General features: G+C 38.4%; 1 protein-coding gene across 1 annotated transcript; it reads left to right on the forward strand.

Moving 5' to 3' along the window:
* The first annotated feature begins 22488 nt into the window (after positions 1-22488).
* On the forward strand, positions 22489-24600 carry LOC141714133 (uncharacterized). The gene is made up of 3 exons (XM_074517671.1): positions 22489-22987; positions 23048-23588; positions 23715-24600. The coding sequence occupies exons 1-3, from the start codon at positions 22489-22491 to the stop codon at positions 24598-24600; spliced, it is 1926 nt and encodes a 641-aa protein (XP_074373772.1).
* The last annotated feature ends 2809 nt before the right edge of the window (positions 24601-27409 follow it).

Here is a 27409-nt window from a genome sequence, read left to right on the forward strand (position 1 = left end):
TAGAATCTGTAGTAGCATATAAGTCATGTTGACTTTAACTAGATATGCAGAATAAGTTGATTAATTGTACATAAATGATGTCTTGTAATTCTGTATAAGTGAAATGAAGTCATATGCTTGATTGTTACCCGACGGATAACCTACAAAGCAACCGACGGATGATCAACAACCCGCCGAATGATCATGTACTCAACTAATAAAGAATTCAAACAGCAGTTGAATAGTGAAAGCTGAGCACAGCCGTCGAGATGTATACAAATCTACTGTGGAAGCACATTAACCGGATAATAGAGGATGAAAAGCAGCAAAGCTTAAGACTGATAGTTTTTATATTTGTTCAGTCTTTGTGACTTTGTAATCTTGGTGATATATAAACCAAGAATGTAGCAAATAGAAAAAGTGAGCCGAGGTACACAAAACAGAGAAATCTTTGTAAGCAGAATTATTAGCATTTCCCTGTATTTTCAGTAGTTCAATTTGTAAGTAGATGTGAGCATTCTTGCACACATAGTCCTCTCGATATATAATATATATCTCTGGTGGAATTGTTTAAATCCACCAGAAAGTTTTTAAAGACTCTTGTTTTTAATTACTTGTGTTTTGATTCAATTAAGTTTCTATTCCGCATTGTGCTAATCAAAACATTATATCTATATTCGAGTTGAACATTCTTATTTTCGAGAAAAAGGTTCAAGAATTTCATTCAACCCCCCTTTTGTAATTCTTGCTATATTGTTAAGGGACTAACAATTCTGCTTCTGCAGTTGATGTGGAAATTGATTTCTGTTTCTTGCTAAACCAAGAAACCAATCCGCCTCCAAGAAATTGGCAACTTCCACTAGTGCTTTTCCTGTCTATTTTGCATCCTGCAAAATCTGCATCTGAGTAACCTATTAGCTTAAAATCTGATTCTCTAGGATACCACAATCCTAGATCAGCTGTACCCTTGAGGTACTTGAAAATTCTTTTCACTGCTATTAGATGAGGTTCTCTTGGATCAGCCTGAAATCTTGCACATAGACAGGTAGCATACATGATATCAGGTCTACTAACAGTTAAATAGAGTAAAAAGCCAATCATACCTCTGTAGTTAGTAATATCTACTGATGCTCCAGTATATTTATCTAACTTGGTTACAGTGGCTATGGGAGTGGATCCAGTTGAACAATCTTGCATTCCAAATTTCTTGAGTAAATCTCTGGAATACTTAGATTGATTTATGAAAGTACCTTCTTCATTTTTTTTGAATTGAAGTCCCAGAAAATAGCTAAGTTCTCCCATCATACTCATTTGATATCTTGACTGCATTATCTTTGCAAAGCTTTCACAGAGTTTGTCATTTGTAAAACCAAAGATGATATCATCAACATATATCTGTATCAAAAGTAAGTCCTTTCCATGGTTGAGGTAGAATAGTGTTTTATCAATTGTGCCTCTGCGAAATCCACTTTCCAGAAGGAATTGAGCTAAAATCTCATACCATGCTCTTGGAGCTTGCTTAAGGCCATAAAGTGCTTTATCAAGTCTGTAGACATGATTAGGAAATTTTGGATCTACAAATCCCGGAGGTTGTTCAACATATACCTCTTCTTCCAATTCTCCATTGAGAAAAGCACTTTTCACATCCATTTGAAAGACTTTAAAATTCTTGTGAGCATCATAAGCCAAAAAGATTCTTATGGCTTCCAATCTAGCAACTGGTGCAAATGTTTCATCATAATCAATACCCTCATGTTGAGAGTAGCCTTTAGCAACCAGTCTTGCTTTGTTTCTTGTAATTATGCCATCATTGTCAGTTTTGTTTCTGAACACCCATTTTGTGCCAACAATGGATCTGTTCTTTGGTATTGGCACTAACGTCTAGACTTTATTTCTTTCAAATTCATTTAATTCTTCCTGCATTGCTTGCACCCAATCAGCATCTTGAAGAGCTTCTTCCACTTTCTTTGGTTCAATCTGAGATAGAAAGGAATGATAGAGACATTCATTTGATGTTGCAGTTCTAGTTCTGACACCTGCTTTAGGATACCCAATTAATAAGTCAGGTGTATGTGCTTTAGTCCACTTCCTTGCAGATGGAAGTTGTTCTCTAGAACTGGATCCTCCCCCATGATCCATGTTGTCTCCATCAACATTTTCTGATGCTCCCCCTATAGTTATGCTCTCTGAGACTTCAGAATTTGAGTTGGATCCTTCAGGATTTGAAGAATCAGAGTTTCCAAAATTATCAGAATTTGGCTCATCAGAACTTGATGAATCAGAATTTGAAGAGCCAGTGACAGGTTCTGATGCTTCTTGAGAGTCTTGAGTTTTGGTAGGCTTTTCAGCTTGCTCCCCCTGAACAGGTGCATTTTCCCTTGAAGTAGTTACCACAGTTTCAATGACATCAGAATTTAACCCGTCAGAATTTACAGGATCAGAATTTAAGCCATCGGAATTTACAGAATCAGAACTTAAATCTTCTTTTCAAATCTCAGCTGATCATGATCATTGAAATCTTCAAGTCCAGTAATCTTCTTATCATCAAAAGATACATTGATAGATCCCATGACAACCCTTGTTCTTAAATTGTAGACTCTAAAGGCTTTTGTGGAAAGTGGATATCCAACAAAAATTCCTTCATCAGCTTTTAGATCAAATTTTGACAGCTGTTCAGGATGAGTCTTAAGAATAAAACACTTACATCCAAATACATGAAAGTATTTCATATTTAGCTTCTTTTTCTTCACCATCTCATATGGTGTTTTTCCATGCTTGTTTATGAGTGTAGCATTCTGTGTAAAACAAGCAGTCTGCACAGCTTCAGCCCAAAAGTAGGTTGGTAGCTTTGCTTCATCAAGCATAGTTCGTGCAGCTTCAATGAGAGTCCTGTTCTTTCTTTCTACAACTCCATTTTGATGTGGAGTTTCAGGTGTAGAAAATTCCTGCTTTATTCCATGCTCTTTGCAGAACTCTTCCATGACTGAATTCTTGAACTCGGTGTCATTATCACTTCTCATGATTTTAACAGAATCTTTGACCAATCTATCCAGCTGTCTGACATGATCAGTTAGAGTAGATGCAGTTTCATTCTTCTTGTGCAAAAAATACACCCAAGTGTATCTTCTGAACTCATCCACTATAACCATGTCATATTTCTTCCTTTTAATTGACATGACATTGACTGGACCAAATAGATCAACATGCAGTAAGTGATAAGGCTCAAGAATTGAGGATTCAGTTTTGCTCTTGAATGAAGATTTTCTTTTTTTTTTGCCTTTTGACATGAATCACAAAGGCCATCGGGAGCAAATACTGATTTTGGCAGTCCTCTCACAAGATCTTTCTTTACTAGCTCATTTATGTTGTTGAAATTTAAATGAGAGAGTCTCTTATGTCAATTCCAGCTTTCTTCAATTGATGCTCTACTCAACAAACAGATTGCAGAACCATCAGAGTTTGTTGAAAGTCTGGCTTCATATATGTTACCATGCATGTAACCTTTCAGAACCACTTTGCCTATACAATTACTTACAACTTCACAATGTTATTCAAAGAAATCCACATGATAACCTCTGTCACAGATTTGACTCACACTTAGCAGATTGTGTTTCAGTCCTAAGACAAGAGCTACTGATTCAATGATGACATTCCCAAGATTGATATTGTCATATCCTAAAGTTTTTTCCATGTTGCCATCTCCATAAGAAACTCCTAGGCCAGCTTTCTCCACAAAGTCTGATAACAGGGCTTTATTCCAGTCATATGTCCTGAACATCCACTGTCAAGAACTAGGATGTTTTTCCCGTTGCCCTGCAATCACAAAGACCACTATTTGTTAGTTTTAAGGACCCAGACTTGCTTGGATCCTTTGGCCTTTTTAAGTTTGTTAGCATTTGCAGTAGATTTAATTTCAGAGTTTATGCTAACATGTTGTTTATCAGACTTTGCATCAGAACTTACACTAGAAGGAATTACACTGACTTTGTTCAAAGAAGGTTTTATTTGATAATAATCATAGTACAAACTATAATATTCCTTACAAGTATAAATGGAATTCCATAAACTACCACAATGAAAATAAGGATTTTATGGTTTAAACCTAACAGACTGACTCTTAACTCCTGATTTAGGAGGTAAAGAGTTTATATCTTTATTTTTCCTGCAAAAAGAAGCAATATGGTTAGAGTTTCCACTGTTGTAATATTTCTTTATAGGAGCATTAGGAACAGGAATATAATTATTGCTTTTATTCATACTTTCCTTTCCATTCCTATTTTTCCTAGCTTCCTTTACCTTGTTCACATTTCTAATCTCTTTCAGCTTATGCTTAAGCTGCTTCTTAGTCATTAAGCCTATGTTTACTTCAGCTAGTTTATCCTGTTCCAATTTGTCAGAAGTTGACTTTTCTTTTACTTCTGTCTTAGAATCTTTTATCTTTTCAGAATCAGACATAACAGTTTTTGCTACAAATTTAACAGGATTTACCTTTGGCTTAGCAGTCTGTTTAACAATAATTGGCTCAATTTGAACAGTTCTTTTCTCACTTTTATCATCTCCATAACCTAAGCCCTCTTTCCAGTTTCCACTACTTAGTAAATTCTGAGTTGTTCTGCCAGAGTTAGTCCAAGTTCTGATGATCTCTCTTTCCTTTTCTAAATCAGTTTTTAGAGATTCATTTAATTTTAGCACTTCATCTCTAAAATACAAAGCCTCATCTCTTTCTTTCTTAGTTTGATGATGAAGAAAAACTAACTCCTTTTCTAAATAGTCATTTCTATTTTTAAGAGCAAGACTTTCAGATGTTAATCTTACACATGTTAAAGTCTGATCTCTAAAACCAATGAACATGGTTTTAAGGTATAATCTCAACTCAGTAATATCATCAGTATGAAAAGCAAAGGTTGTTTGAGGTACCTTCAATTCAGCAGTGTCAGTACTGCTATCAACATTTGCCATCAAGGCATAGTTCACCTCATCTTCAGAATCTGAAGTGTCTGTCCAGCTTTTCTTCTTTGTGACAAGTGCCTTGCCTTTATCACTTTTTCCTTTCTTGCAGTCAGGAGATATGTGGCCTCTTTCACTATAATTCTAGCATTTGACATTTGAGTTGTCTCCTCTGTCAGACTTTTCTCCTTTGCCTTCAGACTTTCTGAACCCTTTCTTATCAGAACTTCCACCTTTCCTGGAAAACTTCTTGCCCTTTCTGAATTTCTTGTAGGCTATCTTTGTGATACCCTTCACCATAAGAGCACACAGTTACATCATCTCTGCATCAACATCAACTTCAGATAAACTTTCAGTTTCTGAATCATCATCATCTGAATATGATGACTATGAATCAGACTTTATGATGAGAGCCTTTCATTTACCCTTCTTTGAGATAACAACTTTAGGAGACTCCTCCTCAGCTTTAAGAGCAACTGTCCTTGACTTTCTTCCATGCCTCTTGCTCCTTTGATCCATCTCTAGTTCATAAGTCTTGAGCATATTATAAATTCCATCAAGAGTAGTTTCAGTAAGGTCATAGTTGTATCTTATTGTAGTAGACTTCAAATCCCAATTTTCAGGAAGAGCTAAAAGGAATTTTAGATTTGAATCTTCAAAATCATATTCCTTGTCCACCAGTGACAGATCATTCAAGAGTTTGACAAACCTGTCATATAAATCAGTTAATGACTCATCAGCTTTTGAGTCAAATGCTCATACTCTTGAGTGAGTATAGTCCTCCTGTTCTTTTTGATTGCATCAGTTCCCTGGCATCTTGTCTCCAAAGCATCTCATATCTCCTTTGCAGTCTTGCATCCAATTACTGTATGACATGACATTATCAATTGCAGTATGCAGTAAATGCCTTACCCTTGCTTACTTGGCAATAGATGAGATATCTTCAGGTATGTATTTACCTCTCTCCTTTGGTATGGTATTTGCTGGTTGATCAATAACTGCAACAAAGAGCTTAGTAGGCTTATATGGTACTTCATTAATTCTATCAAGCTACTCTGGATCTGTAGCTTTCAGAAACATAGCCATCTTCACTTTCCATATGGGATACTCAGATGGTCTCAGTATGGGAACCCTAATTGTCTCATATCGATTGTGGGTTTGAGTGTTCTGAGTTTCTTGAGTTTTGGTGGGCTTAGTTGAGGTTTGTGTTTCTTCAGAAATTATTGTTATTTGGATCTTTAATGTATGTTTGTTAATAGAAAAGCTCTGATACCACTTGTTAGGTCACACAACACTATAGAAGGGGGTTGAATATAGTGTTTATAAAATTAAATCGATTTCAACATAAGTATGTAACAAAGATCAAGTATATTCAAATAAACTCTGTTACAATAGAACTGTTGTTCTCTCTCAGTGATGAACAATATCACTAAGAGCTGCTAGGTTACAATGTATAATCTTCTCGATAATGATAACACATATAGTGTAAACCCTAAGCTGTGTTTATATAGTACACAGTTACAAGATATTTTCTAATTGATATGAAATATAATTCTATCTCCTAAAATATATCAATCGGATATCTTCTACAAGTCTTCTATTCCTCTAACTCTTCATGCATACCTTCTTTTTTTTTAGTCCAGATCTTCTCCTATAAATCAGCCGCATTCCTTATTTGAAGTCTTCCCGCACTTAAGTCCTGATATATATTTTCTGACGCCTTAAGTTCAGATATTAAGTTCTGACTTCAGTACGTTCCGATTTCCAGTAAGTCCTGATAAGTCCTGTTGTTAAGTTCTAAAAACTAAACACAAATCAGATTAGACATGACATCTCAAATATATCTAACAAGCCAAAACTTTGGTCAAAAGAACTATCTCCTTTATTTCAAGACCAATGATATTTTCACTCGGAAGAAAGGCTGACAGAACAATTTTATTTTTCGATAAAATACTTTCACATGCTAGAATGACTTGAAATTTGGTATTGATCATTTAAATGGTATTTTCTAAGTATGGTAAAAATTTCGTAGCATTCAGAGAATTTTTGTCCGGGCACAAAAATCGAGGCAATTGGTCCCACAGTTGACCTAGTTACCATTGACCAAGGTTGACCAAAACTTGCATGACATAATTTTATATTATTTAATTATATATCATATTTTTATGATATTTATTTAGGAGTTTTCAAGGTGGTCATAATTAATGGTGTTTAATCCTTAATAAGTGATTAAACAATGATTAAAAGAAAAGGAAAAAATATATATATATATATATATATATATATATTCAAATATCTCAGCTGAGATTTTGAACCCATAAAGTTGTTTTTCTTATATGGCTATGTCAAAGAAACACAAGCTACTAGCCAAGTCATCAATCCATGTGACATACACCATCCACCATCCATTTTCCTCAAATCTCCACCATTCAATCCACCCAACTCCTCCTATAAATAAACCCACACCCAACCCATTTTCTCCAATCTAAAGAGCCAAAAAGTTGCTGAGATTTTTTCAAGAAGTGCTTCTTTTCATCTCTTTCAAATTCTATACACACACTTCTTCTCAAAAACCATCTATCTCTTCTATATACTTACATATATACAAGGTTTTTGAAACCCAAGCTTATCTTCACCCCACCAAGATTTATCCCACCAAGTGAGCTCATCCACTACCACTTCCCGGCCTCCCGAAGGGCTGCCCAAGTTCGACCAAAGTGCCAAAATCCGGCCGAACCTCCGGCGAACTTTTCCGACCGTTCTTCACAAGTGGTAACTTTTAGCTTCTTATTTGAGTTCCTTTTATTTGAGCTTTGTACTTAATTTCTCTACTTCATCTTAAGCTCTAATACAAGACTCTTATAAAGAAAGTTCTCAAGGATAAAGAGAACTAAGATTCGAACTCGGAATTCGAATAAGTACTTGATCTTAAAAAAATCATTTCATCAAGAAGATCTATAAAGATAAGTACTTAATCTCCAAGAGTGAGATTTAAATTTGACACAAGTTCACGAGTTAGCCAATTAGTTTCACGCTCTTCAATTGGATCTTGGCTAACAAATATTCGTGCACATAAATAATTACGAAGCAAAGTTTAATCCCTTCTAACAACTTTAGTGTTCCGGGGGATTATAACTCGGTCTATAAATTCTTCGTAATTTGTCAAATATCAAAACAGATTAAGTTCACGAGTTAGCCAATTATTTTCACGCTCTTAACTGGATCCTGGCTAACAAATATCGTGCACATAAAATATTACGAAGCATAGTTTAATCCCTTCTAACATCTTTAGTGTTCCATGGGATTATAACTCGATCTATAAATACTTCGTAATCATCCGTTATTTAAAGATGAATCAAATCAACGAGTTAGTCAATTAATTTCACGCTCTTTAATTGGATCTTGGCTAACACATATCGTGTATATAAACAATTTTCGAGACATATCGTATAAGCCCCTTCTAACATGTTTTTGCGTTCCGTGGGGTTCTTATTTGATATATATAAACTACTCATAATTATTCATCTAAACTTCAAAAGCACGATCTTACGCCAATTACTTGCACTTCTCTTATTTGGATCTTGGCTAGGAATCATAAAATTTATACAAGTGCTTGAAGTTAAAAGTATACTTTGACCACATAAGTGTCAAAACATTAGTATACTAAAATCATTAAGCCTACGAGCGTAAAGGATAAGTTACAATTCCGAGATTGTAACTAAAGTATTCTTCGATTTATAAATATGTAATCGAAAGAAGAAGAATACTAAAGAAGTCATAAGCTATAAGTGCTTTATATAAAAGACTTCTCATATTACTCCATAACTTCATTTTAAATCTATAAAGGAGTAATTATAAAAATACTTGGACTACCATTTATTATCTTAAGTCAATTATTCTTATTTAGTTTTAATATTATTATTTAAATATTATACTATTTGTGGGCTAGTACAGTAACATACTAGTTCAAACCATATTTTCTATACTTGGTTTGTTTCGTGGATTGTCTTATTAGTTTTTTAGTGAGCTGAAGTGACGTGAGGTGATTCTCGTTCTAAGACCCAAGTCCTAGATGTACTAATGGGGAGTTAGTAGTCTTTGCACCATGAAGAAGAGGAAATACCCAAGATCGGATCACTAAGATCCAAGACCGATGAAAGCTAAGGAAGCCAAGTTCACACAAAGGCTCTACAACAACTTTGAAGAAATAGCGGGGAGTTATTGTCTAAGATAAGTTGTGTAGGTAATACATTTATTTTGAGGTGGTGACCCTTGTGTTACGCACCAAGAGAAATACTTGTAAGGGTGTAAAGGCTTCTCTGCCTACTAAATGAGCGAGTTTATTATAAGGGAAAATCCCGAGTCCGGGAGAGGAGCTCGGGGACTGGAGTAGGGGTGAGCGAATCTATTAGAGGTTGCGCCATCGCGAAGCAGGATAAAATCACCGTGTGGTATTTTCTTTCCTTGCACTTTATTTTCCGCACATATAAACTGCATAACCACTCGGTAAAGTTTTAAAAAGGGATAAATTATTTTAAAATGCCATAATAATTTTTAAATTGGTATTTAAGCTATTCAACCCCCCCCCCTTCTAGCTTAAAATAGCTTTCTTATGGGACCTTACAAATTTGTTGCTTCTACACGTAGGCATTAGAAGAACAAAGCAAGCTTCGGCATAAAAAGTTGTCTCACCTAAATTTCAAGGCAATCAACACCTTTGTAAAAAAGGAGTTGGTTAGAGACATGCCTAAACTGGAGTTTGCTCAAGTTGAAGTCTGTGAAGCCTGTCAGAAAGGAAAAATGAAAAGATCAAATCACAAGTCAAAAACTGTGAATTCTATAAGTGCACCATTGCATCTTATTCACATGGACATGTTTGGGCCAGTAAATGTCTTATCTATTTCAAGAAACAAATATGCACTTGTGATGGTGGATGATTTCTCAAGATACACTTGGGTAGAGTTCATGCACTCTAAAGATGAAACTCCACACATCATAATTGAGCACATCAGGAAGATAGAAAAACAGGCTGAAGATTACAACTGTGTAAAGAGATTGAGAAGTGATAATGGAACAGAATTCAGAAATGCAACATTGAGTGAATTCTGCAAAAGCAAAGGCATCGTTGAAAAATTCTCAGTTGCTAGAACACTTCAATAAAATGGAGTAGTTGAAAGAAAGAACATAATATTAGTTGAAGCTGCTAGAATAATGTTGCAGATACCAAGCTGCCAACAAGTTTCTGGGAAGAAGCTGTTAACACTGCATGCTATACTCAAAACAAATATCTCATTAACAAAGCTCATGGAAAATTACTTTACTCAATCATGTCTAAAAGAAAGCCTACTGTAAAGCATCTTCATGTGTTTGGAAGCAAGTGTTACATTCTAAAAGATAACTCTGAATATGTGGGAAAATTTGACTCAAAGGTTTTTGAAGCAATTTTTTATGAGATATTCATTGGAGAGGACTGCCTACAAAGTCTATGTGATTGATCAAAAGAAGATTATGGAAAGCACATATATGACTTTTGATGATGGCAAATGTCCAGGTTTGGAATGCCTTGATGAAAATGAAGCTGAAGCCCTTGCATTTGAAAACCTCGATATTGATAGTGATTCTGATGGTGATGATGAAGTCAATACACAATAGATGTTGAATGAAGAGACTAGTAAATAGGAAAATCATGAAAATGAAAGCTCATCCCAATTACCTGAATTTGATAGCATAAACTCAGGGGGAGAAAGAGGAGAAATATCTAGCAGTTATACCAATAATGAAGAGAATGATGAAGGCACAAGTCAACAAACTCATACAAGGATGTGGGATAGAAGTCACACTAGAGAAGCAATTATTGGTGATCCTACTGCTGGTGTGAGAAATAGAAGTGCAACTGCCAATGAGTGCCTACATGCATGCTTTTTTATCTCAAGTAGAGCCTAAAAAAACTAAAGAAGCTTTAATGGATCCTGATTGGATATCTTCAATGCAAGAGGAGCTTAATCAGTTTGAAAGGAACAAAGTTTGGAAGTTAGTTCATGCACCAAAGAACAAAAGTATTGTTGGAACAAAATGGGTGTTCAGAAATAAGATGGATGAAAATGGTATAGTTACCAGAAATAAAGCAAGGTTGGTTGCAAAAGGCTACTCACAAGAAGAAGGAATTGATTATGATGAAACTTTTGCTCCAGTTGCAAGACTTGAAGCAATAAGGATCTTTCTAGCATTTGCTACACATTCAAATTTTAAAGTGTATCAAATGGATGTCAAGAGTGCCTTCCTAAATGGTGAGTTAGAAGAAGAGGTTTATGTGCAACAACCACCTGGCTTTGAAGATCCAGAATTTCCAAATTTTGTGTACAAGTTACTCAAGGCTCTATATGGACTAAAGTAGGTACCTAGAGCTTAATATGATACATTGTCAGAATTCCTACTTAAACATGGTTTTACTAGAGGTACTATAAAAAAGACTCTCTTCTACAAGAAATATGGTGAAGATATGATCCTAGTTCAGATCTATGTGGATGATATCATCTTTGGTTCTACAAATGAGAAGTTGTGCCAAAGATTCTCCAGGATTATGCAGAGTGAATATGAAATGAGCATGACGGAGGAACTGAGTTACTTTCTTGGACTTCAAGTTAGTCAAAGAAGTGATGGGATCTTCATAAGCCAAACTAAATATATCAAGGATTTATTGAAAAAGTTTTGCATGATTGATTGTTCACCTGCATCTACACCTATGACTACTGTAACAAAGTTGGATGAAGATAGAAAGGGCAAAAGTGTAGATATTTCAAGCTATAGAGGGATAATTGGATCATTGCTTTACTTAACTGCAAGTAGACTAGACATCATGTTTGCAACATGTCTATGTGCAAGATTTCAAGCCAATTTAAAAGAATCACATTTGATGGCTGTAAAGAGGATTTTCACATACTTGAAGGGGACTCCAAACTTGGGATTATGGTATCCTAAGGAAACTGGTTTTGAAGCTATTGGCTACACAGATGCAGATTTTGCTGGATGTAGGGTTGATCAAAAGAGTACTAGTGGAAGTTGTCAGTTTCTTGGACAAAGACTTGAATCCTGGTATAGCAAGAAACAACAATCTGTATCAACTTCTACATCAGAAGCTGAATATATAGCTGCAGGAAGTTGTTGTGCACAAGTGCTTTGGATTAGAAATCAGCTAATGGATTATGGGCTAGTGTTACACAAAATTCCTATCATGTGTGACAATACTAGTGTTATATCTATAATAGTTAATCCAGTTAATCATTCTAAAACAAAGCACATTGATGTAAGGTACCATTTTATTAGAGAACATGCTACAAATGGTACCATTAAGCTCATTTTTGTTCCAACAGAAAAATAATTAGCTGACATTTTTACTAAACATTTGGATGAAGCAACTTTCACTAGACTTGTAGGTGAAATTGGAATGCTTAATTCTTCATCCTAAGGCAAGAACTCAGCTAATGTGTTGCAGTAGATTAATTTCTAATAAATCAAAATTAATTTAATTTAATTAAAAATTAATTGAAATATAAATTATAAATATTTCACTGCATATTTATTTTTCAAAAACAAATATTTAACTTGGAATTTTTCAAAATTCTAAGTAAACTGCTAAATTGTTAATTTACATCCTTAATATGTAAAATTAACACAAGGCATACTCAAATTGTTTAAAAGTTTATAGAGAACTAGGTTCTCGATAAGTCTAATTGACATATCGACAAGTCATTTTAAGATTTCTCGAATGAGTTCTCGATAAGTCAATTTACTGACTTCTCGATAAGCTTAAGTATGACTTATCGATAAGTCATTGTAGAGTTCTCTACAAGTATTAACTTACAGAGTTCTCTACAAGAGGTATTTTTAGACTTATCAATAAGTTAAAACTGAAATAATTTAATCTGATAAATTATTTTGGTAAAATACTTTTGGCAAATTTATTTTGATTTTATTTTGATTTATTCAAATAAAAGTTTGAATTAATTCAGTCCATTTCTGGACAAACTGGGTATTTATTTGACATTTCGATAAGTCAATTTTTAGTTCTCTATAAGAGTAATTTTAAATGACTTCTCGATAGACTAATTCCAAACGTCTATTTTTGAGTTCTCGACAAGTCATTTGCTTTTACTATAAATACCCAGACATCTCGATACATATACATACTTACAACATTCGAGATCTCAAGTGACCTCACTTTTCAATCCAAAACCTATTTCTCTCTCGTTTTCACTTCTTCCTCAATAATTTCTTTTACCCACTAAACTTCATACTCATATCAATGGCAGGCAACAATATTGTACCCTTCATCCCCAAGGAGACTAACTTCCTTGCATTTCTGGATGCAACCCAAGCACCTGAGATTTTCCAGTGCTTTGTAAAGTTCCTTTCTGAGACCTACTTTGTAGGTGCTCTTACTGCTAATCATGTGTTGTATTTGGATGTGTTAGAGGATTTCTGGAACACATCTACAACAAGGATAGTTTTTGCATGAGAATCAAGCTGCAACCATTGTGATACACTGCACAATCAAGGGACAACAGGTAGAGATTCTTGAGGATGATGTCAATAAGGCTTTGGGCATTCCTACTGATAAACTGGTGGAGACTCCAACTCAGGATGAGCTGTATGAATTCATGGACTTCATTAATTATTCTGAGAAGATCAACCTGGCCAGCATGAACAAGAAACATCTAAGGAGGGAATGGTCATTTCTGTTTGACTCTGTGATAAGGGCATTCACCTGTAGGAAGTCAGGGTTTGACAACATATCCAGTGTTGTCCAGGAGCTGGTTTACTCAATGGCCACCAACAAACAGATTAATGTAGGACACTACATACTGGAGGAATTGAACACTAGGCTAACCATGTCATTGGAATCAAGAGTTAAGGAATTTTTTCTACCTAGATTTATTATGTTAGCTTTAAACTATAAAGTTAATGACATAAATATGCTAGAAGGAGTAAACAGGTCATTAATTGGCAACTGTAAGCAAGTATCTAAAATTCTATGTGGATCACTTCTTACTAAGAATAAGGTTCCAGTAAGTCTTAAGTTAACACCTTTCATGATTGAAAGATTTAAGACTTACCCTTATTCTATGCCAGACATGAATACTAGTGTAAGTCAACTTAGTGCAACAATGGTTCCTGAGCCTGTGGAAGCACAAACACAGGCACACCCACAGGAACCTACCCATGTTGAGCTTGTTCCTTCAAAACCATTAGTAGCTAGGAAACCAACCACCTCATCTTCTCAAAAGGATGAGGTGAGTAAAAGGAAGAGAAACGAGGTAACCTTAATAGTTATAATTGAGAGTGGTGAGAATTAAACTGAAGCTGAGTCACCCTTGGTCAAAAGATCAAAGAAGAGTAAGAAATCTGAGCTGACCACTCAAGCCACCTCTGTATCCTCCCAACAGGATGTAGTTGTAAAATTGGGGACTAAACAGACTCTAGGTACATCCTCTCAACAGGGTGTGTCTATTGAAAAGAGCATTCACACCAATGCACCTTGTATAGAGTCTGCACAGCCTGCACCTGAAGCAATTCAAGTGTATGGTAGGAGAAATAAAGATGGAACACATAATGAGGGAACATCTTTTGAAGCTCCCTCATCCATTCAGGGGGAACTGCCAACACTCACATCTGAGCAACAATCTCTATCTCTCAAATTTCTTCTCTACCTACAACACTTGAATCCAATTCTCAAGTTCAAGCTAAATCAAGTGACTTGGTTCAAGAAACCTTGTTCACCACCCAAACACTACATTCAGATGGTGAGAGGCTACTAGTCGGGGTAGACCTTGATGACACCATCAAAAATATGGGGGATTCATCAGTTTTTACTGAAGACCCCATGGATGTTACAAATGCACCATCATGTGAAAATCAATCTTCACAGACTGTAAGGTTTGAGGGTAGTACTTCTGAGGGAGAGCTATCTAAATCCTCTCCAATTCAATTCGAGGTTCCTCATATAGGAACAACTCCCCTCAAAACCCTAGCAGAAATTGCATTAGCAGTTGATGCTAGGCGTATAATTGCCAATGATCCTGTCATGGGGGAGGCAAGTATAACACATTCAGGTGATAGTGTGGTGCAAGACACACAAGGGTTTGAGACTGGTGCACATGATAGTAACCCAGTCAAATCCCCTCCAATTCAATTGGAGGTTCCCACTTTGTGTGAGGAACAACAACTGGTCAAAACCACAGAGCAATCTGTGAGTAAAACTGTGACTTTAGTCACAGGTAGTTCTAATTCACAACCTTCTATATCTCAATCACACCTCATCTCCCAATGGCTCCAAGATACTGAAAATCAACCTTCAACAATTGAAGATCTTAGGGTTGATCAACTTGGAGGCCTTGCTTAAATCTCATAACAGCTACTCATATCCAACATGTCAAATCAGGACTACCAAGCTATCATGCTTTCCTACCAGGCTGATGTTGAAGATAATCAAGCAAAAATTGTTGATGGAGCTGATCAGGATGCTAAATGTGATGCTTGGTTGGACAAGGAACTCACAATTGAGATGGATGTTGTGTTAGAAAAATTCAGGGAGGAATATATTACAATTCTGGGAAGCAATGCCAGATCCCTAACTCCACAAGAGGTGTATGATGCCATCAATTAAGTCTACAAGGCTCAAATCAAGGATTTCCATAACTTTGGAAAAGCACTTCAAATCACATTGAATGGACATCAAGACAAAGTCATGAATATGGTCAGGGAAAAGATGGACCAAATCATCCCCTCTCAAACTGAGATCAAAAACTAATTCAAGATCTTCTCACAACAAATGTCAAGGTATGATCTCAATGGGATTGATAAGAGTGTAAATCAGCTCAAAGAATCCTTTGTAGCCTTGCACAAGGTAGTTCAAGATCACATCACTAAATCCAATGACACAAGGTGGAAGTTGGATCAAATGCATAATGCAAGATACACTCCTTCACCTCTAGTCGTGGATGAAATTCAAGAAGTTGTGCAAGCTACATTTGGACCATCTACTGTTATCTCTACTGCAAGCTCCTCTTCACAAGACATTCAAGACCTCAAGACTCAAGTAGCTTCTCTGAAAACCTCTAATGCATCTCTCCACACTCAGGTTCAGGCTTTGACTTCTCCAGTCAAAAGTCAACAAACAGACATAAAGACCCTGATGGACTCTTACAAGCACTTTCAAATGCAAAAGTCTGTTGCTTTGGAAGCCATCATGGGAAAACTCAACATCCCTCTACCATCACTTCCTGAACAGATAAGTCCTGAAATTCCTACTCCCCTTCTCATGCCTGCCAACAAGACTAAGGGGGAGATAGAGGCTAGGCTAGCAAAATCAAGATCATCTACTCAACATGTCCAAGATGATGAAAAGAGCTTAAGTCAAGAAGTAGATATTGATATGGAGAGGCTTATTAGGGCTGCTGAAGGACCCAGTCTAAGAAGGGAATTTGATGAATTGTTTAAGGCACTCAGGGCTTCTCTCATTGACAATTTCTTCACTTACAAGAAAGCCTTGGACAGGACAATAAACTCACTAAGGGTGATCTTGGTAACAAAAGACAACTTTCAGAAGAAGAGGATAGTGGTCAATATAAATGACTTTGGGGTTGATAAGTGTATGCAGGTGTCCCTCAATTATCTTATCTCTAGGAGGGCATCTGAGTTAGACATTCTAATAAGCAAAGTTAGAGTGGTGATTCATGAAGATACTCTCTTGCTACATGAATTGAATAATGCACAAGTGGCTGCTTTTCCAAAAGCTTATCTATATCCTAGCAAGGGATTATCATACATCTGTCCTACCACCAAACAATTTTAACACTTCCAAATCCCTAAATAGTGTGTCATGGCCAAAAAGAAGCTTATCATGATTCTGGAGACTGAATTAGAATCAAAGAAGAATTAGACTTTTGAAGATGAGGAGATGATCAAGCTGTTGAAACGATATCTGAGAAATCCTGAATCCAACTTGCCTAAAACTCAAATCAGCAAGGATAATTTGGATGATGATGAGCAGAAGAAAGATGATCAAAAATCTTCTGGCTCAAATCCAAGTCAATCCAGTAAGGCAGCTGGAAGCAAAGGTGGAGAAAAGAAGAATGATGAGAAGAAGAGAGGAAGTGAGAGGAGAAGTAAAAAGAATAATGATGGCTCAGAACCACACCAAACCCTAAAAATCCAAACACAACTAGCTCAAACCTCAACTCAACCTTCAAGATCAACTATCTCAAACATCAAACCACCTTAAACCTCAAAGCCCAAGTTTCTGTACAAACAAACTGCAAACACCTTTTTTAAAACACCAATCACCTCAAACCAAACCTGTCTCAAGAAAATTACTACTTTACCTATAGACAAGCCTTCACTCAAAATCAATTTCAAATCTGTTGGGAAGAAACCTAGAAAAATCAAGCCTACAGAAAAAGTAGAAGTCACTGAAAGGGCTCTCTAGAATTGTTTCAAGCAAAATGACTTTCTAACCTTAAATTGGTGCATCTCAGATGAAGATTATTTTCAAAAATTAGCTGAAGAAATAGTTAGAGTATGGGTTATATCATTAAAAAAAGTCAGAATTTATTATACAGATGGGTCCTTCACTTTCCTTGGCTGTACTTTGATGGGTTCTCTCTCTCCCACAGAAATCAAGAGAGTGATAAGCTTGCTAAAAGACAAGGATACTGCTACAAGAGCATGGGTTTTGGCCGAGTGGTTGATTGAAAGGGAAGAAAGAAGAAAAAGAAATGAGGCTGAGTATGAGGAAAGAAAAAGAAAATAAGATGAAGAGATTAAAATGTTCATGAAAAGATCAAAAGAGCTCAAAGCTAAACGAATGAGTAGAATTTCAAAAGATGGAAAGTTTCTGAACATCAAAGCTGGAAAATTCTCAAGATTTATAATTGATTTACTAAATCGTGGTTATCCAAAAGCAGACAGGATCAAACTAGTAGAAGCTCTAAGTGGGACATCTATTGTAGAAGAACTTAAAATTCTTTTTTAGTTAAAGGATGTTCTTATAGAAGAAATAGAAGCAAAAACAGTCTTTATCTGATGCTTGTAACTACTTTAACTTTGTAAATCTTCTAATGTATAAAAGTTGTAATTGTGTCAATTTTCATGTAACTACTTTATTTTCCATCATAGCTTGGGGTTAGTCTTGTTAATAGACATGAATTTATGTTAAGCAATCTTCTCACAAATTGGGGGAGGTTGTTATACAAGACATGCCTGGACAATAACAAGACTAAGTCAAATTGACAACCCTAAGTAAGTTGTATTGTAATCTTAGTTTGCATTATGTACTTGTAACATTTAAAGTCTGTAAAAATGTCAAAGGAGAATACTGGAGTATTTTTCTGTAAACAGTGTCAAGCCTAAGAATTCTATATGGAAGAATATCAAGAAGATCATGCCTCAGAAGAATCATGAAGAAGCTTGGAGTTGAATAAATCTGTTTTGAGAAAAATATTCTAAGTCAAGATCTCTACAAGTGACAGTTTAGTGTTATAGAAAAGTCATTCGAGAACTCCAGAATGACTTATAGAGAACTCAAGAAAGCTACTAGAGAACTCAGAGATATCGACAAGCCAAATTGAAGACATGAAGATTGGAGATATCGACAAGTCAATTCTTCACTAGAGAACTCAGATTTATCGACAAGTCAACATTCATTAAAGAACTATGAGTTATCGATAAGTCAAATTCCACTAGAGAACTCAGAGATATCGATAAGCCAAAATTCACTAGAGAACTCTAAGTTATCGACAAGTCAAATTTGACTGGAGAACTCTGAGTTATCGACAAGTCAATAAGCCACTAGAGAACTCAGAGATATCGATAAGTCAAGTGAAGATATGAAGACTAGAGATCTCAACAAGCCAAATTCTCTTATAGAGAACTCAGAGACCTCTACAAGTCAAATTAACTATGGAGTACTAGAGATCTCGATAAGCCAATATACTTATCGAGATGTCAAGTTCTCTATAGACCAAACTGGAGATCTCGAGGTTAAATCTCAAACTGCAAAATTACAGACCCGTTCGATATCCAAGATTTACAATCAACAAACAATCCAACCAGCTGGATTGACAAGTCTACAAAAAGCAGCTTGAAGAGTGTGCAAGATCAATGGTAAAGATTTACTGACAAAGGAAGATCAAAGTTAACACAGTGTGAAAAGATTTGCTAAGCCAGAAATGGAAGATATACTTTTCCTAAAATGGAATGATTAGTGACAGTTTACTAAAGTTAATAGCATGTCTTATTATACACTGTGTAAACCAGTAGTTAACTGAGATATATAGTTAACACTGGTCCTTTGTTAAAAGTAACAATTAGATCAGAAACTCTTGTATTCTCTCATGAAAGAAGCTAAGCTTTTTATCAATAAAGAGCCTAGAAATTTTGTAACAGAACATCTTAATTTTAATATAAAATTAAGTGAGTTTTGAAAGATCTGTGTTCTTTATTATTGCATGTTTAATTTGTGCATTAACACATTTCACTACAAGATTTGATTTACTTTGTTCACAACCAAAATAGTTCAAGAAAAGCTTAAAAATACTAAAACACATTCACCCCCCCCCTCTGTGTGTAATTCATTACCTAACAATATCCATTGCCATTAAATTTCACAGAGACTAACTGATTTATATTAGCATTTGAAGGATGAACATAATAGACACTAGAAGAATCAATAACATTTTGAGTTCGTGTTCTGAGTAGCAGCCATGGATATCGAGTTTGTTACAGAATATTGTAATAAATTAGAATGAATGATTCAATCAAGAAATTCTCTATTTGATTTAAGAAGTAATCTCTAAATCAATCACTTACAAGAATTAATTAAGAGATTGTGATGATGAAAATAATAATTTCAGGTCAGAAAATACCTGAATTTCAGATGATTACAGATCGAGGAAGAAGATGAAGACTGACGAAGCCAGAAATGTGATAAATCAACGGAACCAGCGGAAACAAGAATGAAAACTTCATATCTGAATCTTCATAATGTTTTGAAGCTCTGATACCATGTAATTTGATGTAAGATTAACGATATACCAGAATATCAAGTAATGTAGAAGATGAAATGAAACTTCATTATTGAACTCAAGCAATATTATAAAATTGTACAAACTTACTCTCCAAGCTAAACTCTATTATATTTCTATATATATCTAATCATATACGAGAGTATTTATCTATATACAGAATAAGTTAGTTATGGAATGAGGTGGCAGATTGATGAGGTGAGTGAGCATGAGTCTGTTGTTTTATTATTGTTATACCCAAAATTTGGCATTGGATTGACTCGGGCTAAATGCGGATCAAGTACGGTCAAACTCAGTATTGCATTGTAGAGGGTGAGGACGCGTCCAGGTATAGAGAACGCGTCCAATTTATAGGAGATGTTTTATGAAAGATGGTCTGATAATAAGGAAGCTTGGGAATGCATGATTAGGGTGGAACGCGCCCAAGCGTTGTGGACGCGTCCGCCATGATGAAAGTATTTGGCGAATGTGGTCTTTTGGCAAGGGAAGCTGGAGGACGTGTCAGTCCAGCTTAGGACGCGTCCTATCACTATGGCATGCTGTAAGAAGCGGTTGTTGAGTAAACAATACAGGTTTGATGGAAATTAGGGCGCGCCCAATGTCTGAGGACGCGTCCTGTGTTTGGTCAATAAACTCTCAATGGTGACCTCAAGATAAAAGTATGCATCGGAAGGAGGAATGGATGGTTATCTTTACTAACGTATTTGTTGCAGGTACTCTTTGAAGAATTCCCTCCTTGAAACGGTCAAGGAGGGGATGTCCGTGAAAATCTTGAAGGCCTCCAAGGGTATGCCTGATGATTGAAGGCCTCCTCCTGTACTCAACGGGTGTCCTCGTTGGGGATGCGGGGTTAATATTGGTGTGTGCTTTGGGAACTCTGTTCTTGTATTCAACGGGTGTCCTCGTTGGAGAACTTTGGAGTCATCCTGCACTTTGCACCCAAGAGCTTGGGATCACCTGTCTTGTTATCTGTTGGGTTATCCTCATTCGGGGGACAGGGATGTGTCTGGCATTTGGGGTGAACCGTGGCTATACCTGCGTCCGTAAATCAAGGGAGATAGTTGTAGCGGAGTGTTATCCTTGTGTAGGGAGATGCATTATCCGTGAAGTCCTATGATTACGGATGAGCTTTGGGCCTTCGCGGTTGGGCCTCATAGTTGGACATTTCTAAAGCTACCGGAAGACGGACTCTGGATGGGCTTCTATCGGGCCTAGGGATAAGAAGTCTAAGCCTATTAGATTTCTTGTTCCACAAGAAATATGTCAGGCTTGATCCCTATATAAAGGGTACATAGGCACATTGAGAGGGGTAAGAAGTTGAGAGCTGATAAGGGAGCCACCACTTACTCTGATCAATCTCAGCCTAAAACAACGACAAACCACCACACACCGCTTGATTTTCTGACAAAGAACCACCGTCATAGATCTTGATTCCGGCGAGAAACCTGAATCTTTGTTGTTACAAGATTCCTCCGTCAACAAATTGGCGCTAGAAGGAGGGGCTGCTGATTAAGATCGTAATCTTGGGAGGAAAAGATGTCTTACAATCATGATGGAAGTTCTTATGATGGAAATGACAGCAGATCTGAAGGAGAAGGCGAGGGAGGCTACACTCGTCATAAACCCTACGTGCCCAGAAACATGGCAGATCCACCGAGAGCTCCGGATGTGGGAGGAACACCTCCAGTTCTCATCAGCAATGCTGATATCTTGGAGCAGTTGTACCGCATGGGGGATACTCTTAATAGTTTTCATTCAAGGTTGAATACGGTGGAGCGTCGCAGGACGAGGAGGGGTCGTCGTCTTCCCCGTCGCGGCCACGCCGTGGGGAAGGCGCCCGTAGTCGAAGGAGATACTCAGGCCAGCGGGGAAAACCCGCGGATCACTCCACGGCGCTTGGAATATTCTGATGATGTAGAACCTATTGTGGAGCTTGTTGATGAGGACACTGACGGTAGAGAAATGCCTCGTCTTGTCAATCAGGTCGTGCCACACCCCCATAGGTCTGGGCATACGATGGACGAGCGTCGTCATGCGGAAAATACTCAGAATCAAGATGGGGAAGGAAGAGATTTTTCAACCTTAAAAAGAAGGCTTGGCATAAGGTTGGAGGATGACGATTTGAGAATGTTGCTGGTAGAATGGCAAAAGGAAGGAAACGTTGGAGAAGCGAGGCCCCGTGACACAACGCGTGTGCCTCCTATATATCAAAGGGATGATAGGGTGCGGCACCGCGAGCACGAGCGTGCCCCTCCGCGAGGAAGGTTCGGGAATTACTACCGAGGCTATCAAAGGAACGGGCGAGGAAGAATGTGATACAAATATGGAAGGGCACCCTACAATGGTAGGAGAGATGGAGTGCTCTCCACTGAAGAAGCTCATGTCGTTGTTCCTGTAGCTTCCCACAGTGCTACGGGCAATGGTTCCAGGATGCGTCCTCATGACCAGGATGGCATGCGAATTCAAGAAAGGTTGCAGAATAATGAGGAAGTACCGCGTTGCGGCCAGGAGGAACCCCGCATGCGGGATAATGTTCAAGATCAAGATGGTAACATACCACAGCCGCAGCTCAGGGCGAGAGGCGGCGAGATCCACCGCTACACCCGGGGGTAATCAAGGGGAACAACAACAAGCCGCGGAGCACCCCAAACAACCTAATATTCAAACCATTCCTGGAGTAGGGACGTTTAATGTGAATGATCTTAAGAGGTTGCTCAACCATCTTCAAGGAGAAAGAGTAACGGCGACTGCACAAGCTCATTCTCCTTTTGCTGCTATTGTGAGGGAAGCGCAGTTGCCCGCAGGATACAGGAATACAATCAATGACTTGCATTTTCACGGGAATTCCGACCCGGTGGAATTTCTGGGGCGTTTTAACATTGAGATGGATGTATATCAAGTACCTGATTCGGCTCGATGCCATCTCCTGGCAACCACCTTTAGAGAAGACACTCAGCAGTGGTTCCAGAAACTTGGTCCAGGTGTGATCAAATCTTGGGAACATATGAAAACTCTATTTCTAACTCGGTTCTAAGCTGCAGTGAAGTATACGCCACCGGTCACCACACTGGCCAATGTGAACCAGAAGGAAGGAGAAAGCTTGACCTCATACTTTAAAAGGTTCAATGCAGAATCCACTTTGGTGAGGGGCGTAACTGATGAAACACTAAAAATACTTCTTATAGCTGGTCTGCGTGTGGGAACAGATTTCTGGAAGCACCTGCAAGGGAAGGACCCTGTGTCATTAGCTGATGTACTTACGCAGGCGGAATCGTTTAAAGCGATTGAGCAGTTGCTTGCAGAAACAAAAAAGAATGATAACATCCCCAACTCCAAGGGGCGAGCCAAAAGAAGAGATAGATCCGTGAGTCCGGATTATCGGCGGAATGCCCGAACCCCTAATAGGATGAACACCGTGGACACGCAGAGAGAATGGATCCCGCCATCGAACTATGAAAGGAGAGTAAGCAACTACACCCCACTGGCAGCATCAATTGATCATATCTTCGAGGTAAATAAGGATAGAGGAATCTTCAAGAAACCAGACCGTTTGACTTCATGGCATAGTAGAGATAAGAAGAAGTATTGTGATTACCATGAGTCTACCAGCCACGACACCCGTGAATGTCGTCACCTGAAAGATGAAATTGAAGAATTGATTAAGGCGGGATACCTGGGAGAATGGATTGACAAGGTAAAGTGACGCAGAGGGAATGATGACAAAGGGAAAGATGAAAGGCAACCCCCGCGGGAAGAGGACGCTGAAAAGACAGTGGAGGTTAAGTTCCAAAGAGCTGGTAGTATCAGGGCAATTTTTGGAGGACACCCCTTTGTCGGTGATAGTAATCGGGCGTTGGAAAGAAATACAAGAGAATCACGACACCCGCCACTTAACAACATTCAAAGTTTGGAAGATAGACCTCCAAAAATATTCAAAGGGGAATCAGCTGATATTATGTTCAGGGAGAGAGAGTCAAGATGGGTACATCATCCCCACAATGATGCACTGGTAATAACTATGCTTATTGGGGCAATGAACGTGCATCGGGTCTTTTTGGACAACGGGAGCTCTGCGAATATCCTGTATTACAGCACGTACAAAAAATTGGGTTTTTCGGATAGCGACATGTATTTTGAAGATGCACACGTATATGGCTTTACTGGAGAAGCAGTGAGAGTTATGGGTTTGGTTAGGCTTCCCGTCACACTTGGGGAAGGAGCTCTATCTGTCACTCAAATGATAGATTTCAAAGTGCTGGATCAAGACTCTGCGCACAACGTGCTGGTAGGCAGACCTTGGCTACGGGCGTTCAGGGTGATAACCTCGATACATCACTTGATGATAAAGTTCCCAACACCTAACGGAGTAGGCAGTCTAAGAGGGTCGCAATACGAGTCACGCGACTGCTATCACAAGGCTGTTAAGGAATTCCGCAGGAGAAGATACGAGGAAAAGGGTCTTCCATTTGAAGGTGCAGAGGACATTCATACAAAACCAAGTGGAGAGGTTCATGCCATCTATTTTGTGGAAGGCTCAGAGGAGGAAGAAACCCATTCCACCGAGATCCATGTTTTGACGTTGGGGAATGTTTAGAGGATCCGTAACGTGAAAGAGGTTGTGGTAAGCCATATCGAAGAGATCATGCAAAAGGAGGTTAACGGAGAAAAGTTGGAAGGAAGAAGTGAGATTTTACAAAGTCTCGAAAGTAGCCTCTAAGTGGATGCTCCTCAAAAAGAGGACGCGCCCTTGAAGAGTAAAAATGGAATTGAGGTTGATGCTCCTCAAAATGAGGATGCGCCCTCTGCACTCACGTTGCACAAGAACATGCCTTGTCCTGAGGAGATGCTCCCACACATGGGGACGCACCCTCAGATGCAAGAATGGGCGTCGAGGACCCCCGAGACTTTGATTTTGATCTGGATCCCAGGATCCCTATGCCCGCCGAGAAGACGGGGCCAGCCAAAGACACAATATCTGTTCCGGTCGACAAGAGCGACCCAAGCAAGGTTTTGAAAGTGGGATCCCAGCTAAGTGATGAAATGAGGAAAAAACTTACTCATTTTCTGTTTAAAAATCTCGATGACTTCGTATGGAGTCATTCGGACATTGTGGAAATTGACCCCGGAGTAATGTGTCATCATTTAAACATTCTCCCTAATTGCACAGGCATGCGACAGAAGTGTCGTCCAGTGAGCGGGGAAAGAGCGATAGCGTTAAAAGAAGAGGTTGACCGATTGTTGGAAGTGGGGTTGATTAAAGAATCTTACTACCCCGAATGGCTTGCAAATCCGGTGCTCGTAAAGAAACCGAACGGAAAGTGGAGGACGTGTGTAGATTTCACAGATATTAATAAGGCCTGTCCAAAAGATAGCTTCCGGCTCCCATGAATTGATCAGTTGGTTGACGCGACGGCAGGGCATGCCTTGCTAAGTTTCATGGACGCATACTCTGGTTACAATCAGATTCCCATGTATGGTCCTGATCAAGAGCATACATCCTTTATCATCGACAAGGGGTTGTACTGCTATATAGGGATGTCATTTGGATTGATTAACGCTGGCACAACCTATCAGTGGTTGGTGAATATGATGTTCAAAAACCAGATTGGGAGAACCATGGAGGTGTATGTGGATGATATGTTGGTAAAATCCAAGGAGGCGAATGACCATATCAAGCACTTATGGAAATGTTTAACATTCTAAGGAGGTTTCGCATGGAGTTGAATCCACAAAAGTGTGTGTTCGGCGTGGAGTCGGGAAAGTTTCTTGGATTCATTGTCAACCATAGAGGAATTGAAGCTAACCCCGCAAAGATCAAGGCATTGTTGGATATGAAATCACCCACCAATATAAAACAGGTGCAGAGCTTAACTAGAAGGATCGCCGCGCTGAATCGATTTGTTTCCAAATCGTCTGACAGATGCAAGGAATTCTTTAAGGCAATTAAGTTGGCAGGGAAAGAATTCGTGTGGACACCGGAATGTGAAGAGGCTTTCAGAAAGATCAAGGAGCAACTGGGAAACCCTCCCATGTTGTCAAAACCGTTAGATGGAGAATCTCTAATATTGTACCTTGCAGTGTCGGAGTATTCAATCAGCGTTGTTCTAGTAAGGGAGGAAGATGGGCAACAGTCAACAGTGTATTATGTGAGCAAACGATTACACGATGCTGAGACTCACTACACAATCATGGAGAAACTGGTTTATGCCTTGATCCTTGCATCAAGGAAGTTACGACCGTACTTCCAGGCCCATAGAATCGAAGTTCGCACAACGTATCCACTACGACAAGTCCTTCATAAACCAGAATCATTAGGGAGGATGTTGAAATGGGATGTAGAGTTGGGACAGTTTGACTTAGAATAGATGCCCCGTGCAGTAATTAAAGGACAAGCCTTAGCCAATTTTTTGTTGGAATTTGATTATGCTATTGATGATAAGGCTTTGGTAGTGCTCCAGCCCCCACGTAATGAAGAATCGTTAGAAGAGTTCCCATATCCCTGGTGGATCTTACATGTAGATGGGGTAGTTAATAATGGAGGAGCAGGTGCAGGCATAGTACTCGTGTCTCCAAAAGGCCATCATCTGATGAACGCAATTCACTTCAAATTTTATGCAACAAATAATGATGCGGAGTATGAAGCATTGATTTATGGCTTAAAGATCGCTTTGGAAATGGGGTACGAAACCTAATTGTGAGGAGTGACTCGGAGCTGGTGGTGAATCAGGTGAATGGGGGGTTCCAAGCGCGAGGCCCACGAACGAAATTGTACTTGAGATGCGCGCAGCGCCTAATCAGAAAGTTCAAAGAGGTTAGGTTGGAATGTGTACCGCGGGAAAAGAACAGCAGCGCGGATGCTTTAGCGAAAATGGGGTCGCAACAAGAGGCTGTGTTATTGGGATCCATACCTTTAGAAATTCAGGAAATTCCTAGTATCCCGGAGATAGAGGCGATGCAAGTAGATGAGGCTCTCAAGGAAACGTGGATGACGCCCCTTCTTGCCTACATTCATAAGGGAACACTCCCCGAAGATAAGTTCAAGGCTCGTCGACTCCGCTACCAGGCTGCGAGGTATGTGGTGTACGATAAAGTTCTGTATAAGAGAGGCTTTAATCAACCGCTACTCAGATGTGTTGATGAAGAAGAAGGAAATTACATCTTAAGGGAGGTGCATGAAGAAATTTTTGGTAATCACTCGGGGGGTAACTCACTAGCAATGAAAGTTTTGCGCCAAAGATATTACTGGTCTATGATGAAAGAAGATGCGGTGAATTTCGTCAGAGCATGCGATTGCTGCCAACGCTTTGTAAACTACTCATCTGTACCGGCGACGCTCTTGACATCTATGGCAAGCCTGTGGCCATTTTCCATGTGGGGAATAGATCTTATTGGCGAGCTCCCCA

This window comes from Apium graveolens, chromosome 3 (assembly GCF_009905375.1).
Source record: "Apium graveolens cultivar Ventura chromosome 3, ASM990537v1, whole genome shotgun sequence".
Classification (NCBI taxonomy): domain Eukaryota; kingdom Viridiplantae; phylum Streptophyta; class Magnoliopsida; order Apiales; family Apiaceae; genus Apium; species Apium graveolens.